At 39.0% G+C, this 12,757-nt stretch overlaps 1 protein-coding gene across 2 annotated transcripts; it reads right to left on the bottom strand.

The window, feature by feature from the left end:
* Nucleotides 1–4,294: 4,294 nt before the first annotated feature.
* On the bottom strand, nucleotides 4,295–11,581 carry LOC115134259 (COUP transcription factor 2-like). 2 transcript variants are annotated; one of them, XM_029668048.2, is made up of 3 exons: nucleotides 10,375–11,581; nucleotides 8,849–9,394; nucleotides 4,295–6,893 (listed from the first exon to the last, which is right to left on the bottom strand). In XM_029668048.2, exons 1-3 carry the CDS (start codon nucleotides 10,817–10,819, stop codon nucleotides 6,619–6,621), a joined length of 1,266 nt encoding a protein of 421 aa, XP_029523908.1. In that variant the 5' UTR covers nucleotides 10,820–11,581; the 3' UTR covers nucleotides 4,295–6,618. The 2 variants fall into 2 exon arrangements, with proteins under 2 accessions (XP_029523908.1, XP_029523909.1); XM_029668049.2 differs by having other exon boundaries at nucleotides 8,849–9,376; nucleotides 10,375–11,580.
* Nucleotides 11,582–12,757: the final 1,176 nt, after the last annotated feature.

Genomic DNA, 12,757 nt, shown 5'->3' with positions numbered 1-12,757 from the left:
TCTTGTGTTCAGTGTTCCATGTACAATAGCAAAGTTTCCCAGACCATGACCAAGAGCTTGTGCGTTGTCAGCACAAGCGCCTCAAATAAAATCTTTAAAACACTCAAATATAGGCTATACAAAAAACACACTCTCACACTCCTACCTCAACTGCAGTTGTCGTTCTTTTCCCTCAATTCTATAATCACAAAGCCTTGTGCCCCTTTGTAAGTCGGTGCAGTTTTTTCGAGATGAACTTTGCCATTTTGGTGTCGACTGGCCCCTTTTTTTGCATTTGCTCTGAGAACTCACTTTTAGTGCGGGGAATAGGATTTCGTGCAGAAGTGAGTGTATAAAAAGTTCAGAGAAACACGTTTACAATATTACTAACAGGACTTATTTGCAACATAGCCTGCAACTATGTAATGTATCCTGGTGTTAGTACTGTATCCACGTCGTTGAAGGACAAGCTACATCGTCATTCAGCTATCAAGTGTAAGTTAGGCATGTGTCACTACACAGCTTACATTGGCAGTTAAAACTGGAGAATATGCCAGTGATTGTCAGGTAGACCTATAAGGTGCAGCACAGAGCTCGACGTACGTGTAAACGCGTAGAAATTAACCAATTCGTTAAACATGTTGGGTGTCAGTCAACATTGCGAGAAAGAGATTGTGTGAGAGATCTTATACATCAAGTCTGATAGCGTTAGAACAATAAACACACTAGATGTTCAATGTTATTTAAAGTTGTTCATTGCAATCGAGGGGATGGTATAAAGCGAAGCCTCTCATCAGCCTCGTTGGTCTCTCCCTTTGTGTTAAAGTTGTCTCGAGGTCTCGGGAGGGCCTGGAAGTGACAGTTCTGTGAATAGCGGGTAGATGGCACAATTTTCTAACATTTAGAGCGAGAACGCAGGAAGCCGGGAGCACCAAGTCGATTTAAAAGCACTTTATTAAAAATAATAAAGATAGCCGAGAGGCATTCTAAATACACAATTCTCTATGCAAGATTTTAGAGAATAAGTCTAATTATGGCTTTGTTTACGACAAAACTAAGTGCATGTTAAAAGCGGAGTTGATTTGGAACAAATATTATTTAGAAAAGAGCATAGGTATATACGTAATTGTAATCTCAATAGGCACAGGTCTGAAGATAAGACTATAATAATAATAATAACAATAATAATAATAACAATAATAATAATAATAGCCTAATACTTTCCATGTCTAACTGTATTAATGTTTATTTGACATTTATTATATTAGCATAGGCCTACTATCAACAGGATGGTGACAGGTTTACCGAGGTTTGTATGTTCACCGCTTGAATGAAGACGATTTCAAATTTCTTTGGGCCGCACAGGCTCTGAATGACTGGGGATCAGTCCTAGGCTCAAATTCTGGATGGACGATAGCCCCTCAAATGGCCAGAGGAGCAGTATAGCAAATGACACAGTACTTACAGAAATGTAACAAACATTTTAGATGGACCTATTTGTCATCAAGGCCTATCTCTGAGCCTGATTCATAATCAAGTCAGTGGCAGATATAGTCTAGGTTACAAGCACTCTCTCTGGGGGTCAAAATAGTGGGTTGCCGGTCGTGCCGGGCCACCACATTATGTATAGGCTACTTCATCAAATGACCTGCAATCTAAAGAAAAGTAAAAACAAACAACAGAATAAAATAGAGGGACGAGCATGATTATGAAATCATCAGCTAACTATTGTCTCGCCCTTTCACATTTTGTCCAGGAGCGTTTTGGAACTGGACCGTTGCTTTGTAGATTTGGACTAAGGTTTATGAGCAGCACCTTGATAACACCGTGACAGTGATAATAATAGTACGAAACACAGTTAAGTCTATAAATCATGCTGTAATTTGACTTTAAGCGCGGTCATCATTTGGGTACTTTGCCTTTGACGTAGGCCTAATGTTCCCACGTTTTTCATCACAAACATGACATTTTTACATATAAACGATACACATGCACACGCCTTGCTCGCACGCAAGCACACAAGTACGCACAGCACGCACACATGCAAATACTTAGCTAGGTCTACACACAGCCTATGCAAACAGAGAAACATATAACATACAAACATACACATATGCTACATACATAGACTACAGACATACATATACTGAAGAAGAAGAAAAAACGTTAGGAATCTCACAATCAATGAGATTACAAAGCAGTGTTGGTTGTTCGTTTGCAGAGCTCATGCAGTGTTTGCAGTGCTCGTGCAGGACACAGGCATATCACAGGCATATTGACTGACTTTCAGGAGACTGTTGTAGGCTTGGCCTACGTGGAGCCCACCGGAGTTGGATGTTGACCTGACGCCAGCCTCTGTTCAAGACCTTTGTTCAGCCCAATAACTATATATACACTGATTTTTGTTTGTTTTCAAGCGTCTTTGAGAATACATGTATAATGAAAGCGGTATATGAAATACATATATTATTATTAAATCCAAAATGTTTTTTTTTGTTTTTTTCACGAGGAAATAAATAAAAGTGACATTGTACTGAGGGAGACCTCATTAGTTCGTTGTCCAACGCTAATAAATGAACAGAAGTGCAAATTATAGAGTTCAGCCTCAACACACGCTCTGTCAACTAAAATCAGTCCGGTGAAGCCATGATCCGAATTACTTAAAATGTATTCCTACCGGGCTATTATCGTAAAGCAATTCATTAAAAATAAAAATAAAATAAGACAATTAATATTGCCCTTTTCATAAGATTTCTGAGTTGTAGGCCTAATGACTTTAGTACTATTACATGTAGGCCTAAGATATTTAGTGGCATAAAACGTGCAAGTACATACAGTATATTCCCTGTACTGTATCTTGGCCTATGGTCTCAGATCTCAAAAGGTTGCAAAGATACATTGACAGGTGGAATGTCTGCATCAAAAACATTTAAAACATTTCGTATAAGGCCAATCATAAACAACCCTTTCATTGTAGTCACAATTTAGTAACACTAACAGGGGCAAACGCAAACTGCATGGAATTACAGCATAATTAGATTTAGTTCACTTTCCCCATTAATTAGACAGAAGCATGGTGGGATGCCTTTGCAATCTGAGAAATAGTAAAGTCGTCTGAAATTAGATTTATTTACACAAATAAATCCTGACACTGTGTTGCACAGTATGGTTTGGGCTACACTTTTATATCCTTTATCTGGTGCTGCATATTTATTGTAGTAGTAATCTGTAGGCTAGTAGTAGTAGTAGTGGTAGTAGTAGGTCTAGTGGTAGTAGTAGTGGTAGTAGTAGGTCTAGTGGTAGTAGTAACACTACTAATAATAATCTCAAATGTAGTATTAATACAATAAAGAATAAAATATAATTTACCTATAGGCCATTTGTCTTGGATAATATGAAATAGCGTATTGTTTAGTATTTTCTCTTACAGAAATTGTACACAGAATAGGCCTATTGAACTTAAAACGTATATATTTGAAGGTTCTGGGCATTAGTATGTAATGAAATAATCATCAGGCTTTTGTCAAATTCTATCATGAAGACAACAATTCATCATTCACGATTTTGCAAGTGCTGGTTAGGCCTACTAATCATGGAAGATATAGTTGAATACCTCCGATAGTTTTATTGAGGCTCTGGGTCTCGATGAAGGGGGTCTATTTCTTAAGCAATGTGGTTTCTATTATGGAAAACTGCTTTGCTCCGGGGAGCCGTAGCATGCGTTGGATTGCAAGACGCCATATTGACTCAACTAATAGGACATCGAGTTAAAGGCGAGCTTTAAGGCTGGGGGATCGCACGCTTGATCTCGCTTTACACACAACACAAATGTCAACTAATACGCAACTAGAGAGGTAGAGGTGGTACTTAGTGTAGTAAAATCAAGCAAACGATAGCCTATATATTGTCTGCTGCTTCCGGTAAAAACATAGGGTAGCCTATAAATATAGCATTTCGGACATATTTTTAACGTCCACTGTAGCATTTTATTTATGAACTCAAGTCAGACATGCCAGTACCTGCAGGGTTGCCTTATTCGTCGAGGTGTTATAAGTTCACTAAATGAATTTGATATAATGTGCAAAAGCACCAAGGCTATGTACAAATATAAATGAAACCTACACACGAACAGTCCTCTCCTCTGCAATGGTACACATAGGCCAAGTTCACTTCAATTCGTGAGGCCAAAAATTGGCCATACCCAAAAGCCTTTCTCTCACTCTCTCTGTCTCGCTCTCTCTCGCGCTCTTTCTCTCTCTCTCACACGCACACACGATTTTGGCTGATTAGTAATAAGAAAACATGGAAATACGTATTTTTTTCAAATTCATAAATTATAATTTAATACCAAGAACAAATTTACAGCAGAATGCTTGTTTACAATAAGCTAACACAAACAAACAAGAATTGTGTTCAACTATAAACTTCCACACACACTCACATATATCACTTGCAATTAATAATCATAATAATCATAATCATTAAAAAAAAGTATCTATACGTTATCAATACCCTGCAGTCATATATTTTTATATATTTATATAAAAACGTGGGTCAGTTTAAACTGTTCATAATTACAATCATGTATCATTCTCTGGTCCATATGTGGCATGGAAACAGCCAAAGAGCACTGTTCAATCAACTACACAATATGATCCCTTTTTATCCAACCACAACATGGTGTCTCGTGTGTTGAAGAAAAGCCCCAAAAACAAGGACACATTTTTTTCACACACACTCTTACACTCTCTCTCTCTCTCTCTCTCTCTCTCTCTCTCTCTCTCTCTCTCACTCACTCACTCACTCACTCACTCACTCACTCACTCACTCACTCACACTCACACACACACACACACACACACACACACACACACACACACACACACACACACACACACAAGGCATTTGTCACAGACCAAAGGAGCAGAACACTAAGTCAAAATAGCTTTCCAGACCAGCTCACCCTGTTTAGTCTTAGCCTATTGTTGAACATTTTGTTTCTTTTTTAAATACAAGGGCTAGTGTACTGAATGCACAGATTATATCTATACAGTCAAAAACATTTACATGTATATATATCAAAGGTAAAATAGGTTAGCGACCTGTGGCCATGCATTCACAGTCTAAATACATGAAAAAGAAAACATTTTTGTCTTAATATGTATATACATTACAAACATAACTTTCAGTGATACTAGCTAAGTCTGCCACTGAATTGAAGACGTTGTATTACCGAAAAAATAGCAAACACAGTTTTTCTTAATCACATACTTTGTATAAAGGAAAATTCATTGAAATGAATTGACCTATATTTACAACAATACTGCCTCTAATTAACGTTTTTCAAGTGAAATACACAAGCATAAGACTGAAGTTTCAAATCTAATAGTGTTCCCAAAGTTGTATACTGAAACAACGTTTTGATTAGAAATTACTTCGCGCTTTTCAGGCACTTAATGCTTGCAGTGTATAGAGGGTGACATTTCAGGGATGTCATAATAATACTGCTATTAAACACTATTCCAGCTGTACTTAAAGGTATATGACCCTTGACCTTTCCAATTTCAAAATAAGGTATTGTATGGCTAGATGTTTTCATTGATGTTTAGGCCTACATTGCAAGACACAATGTTTATATGCATTACCTGCCTAAATTAAAATAATAATTCATTTGCATCTACATTTACAAGCCACAATCACCCTTCAATAGCGAGGCTTCATACATTTTTTAAACTGTCTTTAAATTGATGCAAAACATTTCGAGCTGGGTGCATGTGGGGATGCACAAAGTTGAAATGGGTTCATAAAGCATAGCCTACATACTGGTAACCGATATCACACACTGTTCAGCAATAGCTGTTTTGCCTTGAATCTTCTATGAAACGTTAAGAGCAGATGTGGTTCGACTGGCTCAACTAAGCAGTGACAAAACAGGGCAACCCTGGAACATAACGTCTATACTCAATTGGAAAGAGCAATGATTTAGCTGGGTCAGAAAGTTGAACCTGAACTCCGAAAAAACACCATTGTCCAGTTTATTGTGTGTCATTTTAAGAGTAAGTGCGTTTGCAGCATTAAGCATGTAGTTATAAGCATTTTCCTATATTGCTGTGGATTTAGTTTTAATTCTTGAAGAACATTTTACATTACTTAACTGTTTCAAAAGAAGTCATGGTTTTAGAAAAGAACACCACTTGTACTACAGAATCACATAGGCCGGTTTGGAACCAGAAAGGAGGAACAAAAGAAAAGTACAAAAAACAGCTAGATACATGGACACAGGACAAGTAATTTGGAAAAAGAAAACGTACTTTTTTATTTTCTCCTAAGTTTTTCCAAATGTTCATTTTAAATGCACTTTATAGTTTCCATTTTCCTTTTGAGGATTACCAAAATCCTTTTCCTTATTTTTTTTCGTTTTCTTTTTTCTTAAAAATGGATAAGAAGCAAGTTGTTCCGAATGACACTGGGAGCTTTTATCTGCATTTTGAAAGTTCGCTGAATGTCTCAATTTTAAAATTCACAGTCATTTACAACAATGTCTTTCTTTGTGAAAGCAAGCTCTTGTAACAGCCGTTTTCCTTCAACAAAAGAAGCGCTAACCATTGTAGTCTTACCCCCTTTGTTCATTCCTTCTGCTTACTGAATTGACATGTAGGGCCAGTTAAAACTGCTCCCCGAAAGCAACATATCCCTGATGAGGGTTTCAATTGGGGTTTTACCTACCAATCGGACGAAAAACAATTGCTCTATGACCGATGAAGAGACTGTGCGCAGCGAAGGCAAGCGAAGTAACAACTTCCCAAATCGTGTAGGCTGGTTGGGATACTGGCTCCGAACATATTCCTCCAGGGCGCACTGTGACTTCTCTTGCAAACTTTCCACATGGGCCACATCTGAGAGGCCACAAGCATCTGAAAAAAATAAGCAAATTAACAAAAAATTCATCACACATTTATGACAGAACACTAATAGAAATGCTAAAGACCCCTCTCGTTGGCTATACGGTATATTACGTGACAGGTGCGCTTAAAAATGTTTGTACATTTCAAGAAAACATTCCCCTTTTTCGGTGTTAAATTTGGTCGCTGAGGTGTGTTAGTAGCCTATAACATAGCCTATTTTATGTTGATTAAACAATAAAAACCAATCAAACTGCATGTGATTACCATAATCAAACAGCAAGTTATGGCCACTAATATCGCCATCACTAACATATTCAGTAGGCCTACATTGTTTTATTGTTAAAGAAGACACCCATCTGTTTGCGAATATAGGCTATATTTTGTTGAATTTACATTGAATGTACTACGTTTTCTGGAAAAACTGTCTCATAATCAATAGCCTATATCATGTGATTATGAATGTCACCCTAGCGCGGTGTATAAGAGCAGGCAATTATTTGTTGCCTTATATTTGGAAACTGTAGGCTATTGTTTAAAAGAAACTGGACAGGCACTGAACTTAATTACAAATGCTTACATTTGAATAGGAGTTTGGGTTAACACACACACACACACACACACACACACACACACACACACACACACACAAACACACACACACACACAAACGCACGAATGCACGCAGAGAGGGAAAGAGAGTTGTGACATGGTGACCTCTGTATTGCGTTTTGATTTGGCTTGAAGAAGGGCTAGAAACCGAAGCTATCCCTAACATGGATAGTACTAACCAAGTCACCTTAATAACCAAGAAAAATGGCGGTCAATGATATGTAGCAGTGCAAACTCTAAATATTCATTGAATACATTGAATACATTTACTACACGCAATATAATTAACATATATTGTTTAAACCGGCCAGGCATTTTTGTAGAATAGGCGAGGCCTAAGCCAATAGCCTAGTTTGTAAAATGTTGGCTATATAAAATAAGACAATGTTGTAGGCCTATTGTAAAAACAACTTATCAATTAGACGAGTCATTGCCTAATTCTGCATAGGTCTGTATTTTCACAGACCTATGTAATGTAATCATATAGCAGGGAAGTCTAGGTCATGACCCAGTTTTGGAAGAAGTCCAAAAAATGCATTGGATCCCTAGATCTCCCTAACAGAACAGAGGGGAATAGAAAATAATTTTCCCACAATAACTGAAATGTCCGTCATGTGATCAGGCTAAATGTGGTAGAACGGCAAATTGTTGTTATTCTATTAATCAAACCGTCAATAAGATAAACTATTCCGTACAATTCCTGGCCCTCCCTGGCGTGAATAGGTTACGTTGTATGCTGTATGCCGTGGTTTAACAAATGGAGCATTAGGCCCGTCTTTCCTTTGCTATACCCCACCCCCTTAGAGCGTGACATCATTAATATCTGTCAATGCATTATAAATACAAACAAGTGAATCCACATAGGCTATACAATATATCCTAAAGGTACGTAAAATTATTCTCAAAATGTAATTTTCAATCAAATATCGACAGTTTGTTTGTGATGACATGTCTTTGCTGAAATACTAGTTTAGTGACTTTTATGATGTGGGTCAAAGTTATCTTTCAGAGCAGCCTATTTTGTTGACAGCGTGTACTCAGAATGTAAATTTAATCAAGTGTGTCGCTATGCCTGACCAATCAGTAAAGGCAAATGATTGGCCATTTTATGACTAATGCCCAACAGTGCATTGATATAGGCCTACAGGCGGTTAGTTGAAAGCTTATATGTTTTTTTTCCTCTATGGGATTTTAAGACAGGCCAGGCATTTGCAAACTTTGCTCAGTTTATATATTTCATTGCATGCCTAGCCTATATTATTTTCAAACCGTGAAAGTTCAAGCACACGTGACCTAAACACATTCTCATACTGCATAACTGGACATGTCATATTCTGATGCAATTTGGAGTTTACCTGATGTGAAGAGCACAATTGCCTTTAAGCAGCTGTATTCAGCAGAGTCAACGTGCAAAGCTTTCAGCTTTTCAACTTGTTCTTGGAAGATCCTAATGTGGTCCATAAATGCGACCACTCTGTCCGCAGACATGGGGGAGGCGTGTAGGCCAGCCGCGGCCAGAAGTGGAGCCACATGGAGAGGCATGGAGCACTGTGCGGCGTTGAGCACAAATAACTCACTCCAGGTCAACCGCAGAAGAGCCACCTGGTCAGTAATCTGAAGGTCTGGAAAGAAGGGGATATTCCTGGCCCACTCCACGGCGCTGAACAGCATCCTGGCCGCCAGTTCACATATGTTCTCGATGCCCATGATGTTGTTGGGTTGCATGCATTGACTGCCATACCGGGACGTTGGGTAGGGCTCCGCTCTCAGCAGTAGAGAGATATATCCGGATAAGTAGGAATGGCAGTGGAGTGGGTCCCCATTTGTCAAGGCGAACTGGCCATGGTGTGGCTGTGTGGGTGGCATCCGTCCCCGTTGCACCGCTGCAGTAAAAAGAGAAACTGCAGATATTGATGCCTGAATTCTACACATCAAGAGACATGTAACCCTTCTGACAGGACGCTATGACAAATATTGTTACACTATAGCAGTTCGAGGAATACACATACTGAATACGAGTTTAGACATTACTTTTGCTATTCAACTGATATGATGAAATCTATGGATCCAACATTATAAACAAAAACAATAAGCCTACATAGGTTACAACAATTATAGCCTAATATGAAGTAGGCTATGCAAACAATGACTTCCAATTACTGTAGAGATCGATACAAGCATATTGCCCGGAAAAGTCATGATGCTCTATGGAACATTTTAGAAGTACAAATCTGTATTTAACATTCTCATTTCGTTGTTGGACTACAACAACATGAGCTAACTGAATAGAAGCACAAAGGCAAGGCAGTTATTGCATGTTGTAACCCTTAACCTACTTAGCAATCTATTCGGCTAATTTTATTTTGACTAATATTTTCGACTGATCATTGAATAGAACAATTCTAAAGATACACATATGCCCTTTTCTATGTACAGCTCCGTTTTTTGGTCGAGATTAACACGACACATAGTGTGGGATCTAAACACGCTGTCTCTTCACTCCACACTCGCCATAATAGCGCTGTAGCCTCTATGTGCTTGTATTCAAATACAGACGCATATCCATTTTGTCTCTTCCAAGGGGACGGGTCAGCTCTAATAATCTACATCCAAACTCGTATGACTATTGTTTCTGAATGCCACATTATTAATAGGGAGCTCAAGAAATATAACTCTTTAATCGAACGCGAAAGGTTTGTTAACGGTATAGAGCACTAAATGCAGGCGGCTCTATTGCGTGCTTCGGCCGCACAGCCTTGGGAAGAAGAGTCGGGGAGAGAATATGGGAGACGGCCACACATACAATTATTAATTAAGATAATAAATTCATCGCACGACATACAGGACAAATACATCAATAAGAAAATAAAAATTCCAATACCTTCCCGTCTCATGCCAACTTTCAGGCATTTTTTGAGGCGGCAGTACTGACACTGATTGCGATGGTGCTGGTCAATGGGACAATTCCTGTTGGCACGGCATGTGTAACTGAGGTTCCTTCGTACGCTCCGTTTGAAGAAGCTTTTGCACCCCTCGCAAGTAAACTGGCCATAGTGTTTACCACTAGATTTATCCCCGCAAACCACGCATTCTATGTGCTGTGGCTGCTGTTTCTCCGACTGCGTCGTCTGGTTTGTCGGCGTAGACTGTACAGTGTTGTTCGGGGGTCCTTGGACGGTTGTCTGAGGGGTCGGAGGGGCGACCTGAGAGCCTGACAGATTCAACTGAGGGGTCGGAAGGGATAGTCCTCCTTGAGATTGCGAAGAAAGGGTACCTTGGGTCTCAGCCACATCGTCCTGGGAGCCTCTCCACACTACCATTGCCATATCTATCAGTCAACGTAAGGAAACTTTTTGTCTGCCGTTTTTGGTTTCGCCGTGCTTGTTCTCTCAAAAGAATGCAGCACGCTGTAATCAAAATGAATAGTCAAATAAATAAATGACAAAAGCCTACTGATGTCGATTGTCCGTTGAATCTGGCGAAAATGTCAAATTGTATTGCTGTTATAGACGATGCTAAGCACACGTTTTAAAACTGATGTGATGGCGAGCTGATTCGCAGCATTGCGCTTAGAGGCCAAGTCCAGGGGCGCTTGCAGTCAGCCATTCAGGAGACTCGAAATGGAGAAAAAAAAGAGCAAATGATTGCAATAATGAAATGAGGTAGCCTATTCAAGAAACGAAGCAGTAAGTTGAACGTATAGGCGACGTGACAGCAGCATAAAACACACAATTGATTTAGGCTACACACTAGCAGCAGAGCGCTATCAAGTTCCAGCTCAAGTCATGAAGAAAATCATCAACTGGTAAAAAAATATTGCTGCTTCTCCCTTTTCTTGTGAGGTGGTGCGAGCAGCAGCGCGCAGCTGAAGCCAATGCTATGAAGTCAACTCTCCGACAAGCAAGTGAAAATAAAACAAAAAGATCACAACTTATAGAACCTCCTTCATGCAGGAAAAATAATTTGAAAAAGAGCAGAGAATCAAAGTGATCAAATATGTTAAAAAGGGTGAGGTTAGGAAGTGATTGCGAATTGTAGGAGCTGGGCTAGCAGAATGCTTTCTCTCTGATCAGCTCACTGAGCTCTCTATATAGTGAACTTTGACACGACTGCTGCAACTTAGCACACGTTACCATGGAGATGAGCTGCCATATAAGGAAAGTGACTGTGTTTGACTGGTCAGAGCTCACGGACCTCCCCCTGAACCCCATTGGCTAGTCGGCACTTGTGCTACTTGGTGCCTTGCCAAAGCAAGGATAGGTGTCGAGAAGATGCTTGGTCCTAAAAGGAGACATGTTAAAGGAGAGGACCATGCTCCCAATTCACCGATTTTCATGAAATACACATATAAAGTTCTAAATGTTCAATGATTACATTCTCTGACCACGTACTGTTTCTTGGTATGTGTTTGTAAGTTACTGAGTAGCCTTAAGTGAGTCGGTTGCCTAATAAATGTTTGCCTGAAATGTAATAGTCTGAGAGATGTGAGGATGGTATTTTTGCGTCTGATATATGTCTGATATTGCCTCTGATATAGCCTATGTCTGATATATATCAGACACCAAAATACCACCCTGACCTCTCTCAGGTGTAGCCTATATATTGCGTCTGATAAAGGCTTTCATGAGATGCAGTAGCATATAGTGCTCCTGCATTTAACTCAAACTTTTGTATCTAGCCTACCATTACATTAGAAATAGCCGAATGCAATAGAAGTAGCATATCAGAAGTTAAAATGAACCATTATTATAGGCTATGGCTTTGTACAAAAGAAATGATGACAATTACGGCATACAATTGAATGCAGGATATGCATCTGTAAGTGAAAATCATTGTTAAACCTTATTGAACATTGTAAGTCCTCTCGTTGCAACACATTTGTCTATATGCTACATAGGCTTTCTAAATCTATCGTGAGCTGTATGAAAGGTGCTATACAAATAAAGTTAGGACTATTATTATTATTGTATTAGGCTGATTCAGGCATATTATCAGACAACTTAGCCTATGTTCAATCACAGTGTTGGGATGGTCAGTTTTCTTACAATATAATCTTATTCCCGAACAGGCTACATCACGGTTTCTTTCAGTCAATTTAGTCAAATGCCTATTAGTAGACTATTTCTGACTGACAAGATAGTTGTTGATACTTCTGGTTATGATAATTATGAATTATGTGTAGGCTTCACATTTGCAAGTATATGATAAAATTGCTTTTCATAGAGCTACAGTAAAGGAAACCCAAGCACGAGTGATTTTATTCA

Source organism: Oncorhynchus nerka, linkage group LG9a (genome assembly GCF_034236695.1).
Source record: "Oncorhynchus nerka isolate Pitt River linkage group LG9a, Oner_Uvic_2.0, whole genome shotgun sequence".
Lineage (NCBI taxonomy): Eukaryota > Metazoa > Chordata > Actinopteri > Salmoniformes > Salmonidae > Oncorhynchus > Oncorhynchus nerka.
This window is presented reverse-complemented; position numbering and strand designations above follow the sequence as displayed.

What these genes read in the sequence shown, in the direction of transcription:
- LOC115134259 (XM_029668048.2), bottom strand. Translation starts at nt 10,819, where the DNA reads ATGGCAATGGTAGTGTGGAGAGGCTCCCAGGACGATGTGGCTGAGACC. An exon ending in AGTTGGCATGAGACGGGAAG is followed by an intron (nt 9,395 to 10,374) that starts GTATTGGAATTT and finishes CAATATCTGCAG; the next exon opens with TTTCTCTTTTTACTGCAGCG. An exon ending in AATTGTGCTCTTCACATCAG is followed by an intron (nt 6,894 to 8,848) that starts GTAAACTCCAAA and finishes TATTTTTTTCAG; the next exon opens with ATGCTTGTGGCCTCTCAGAT.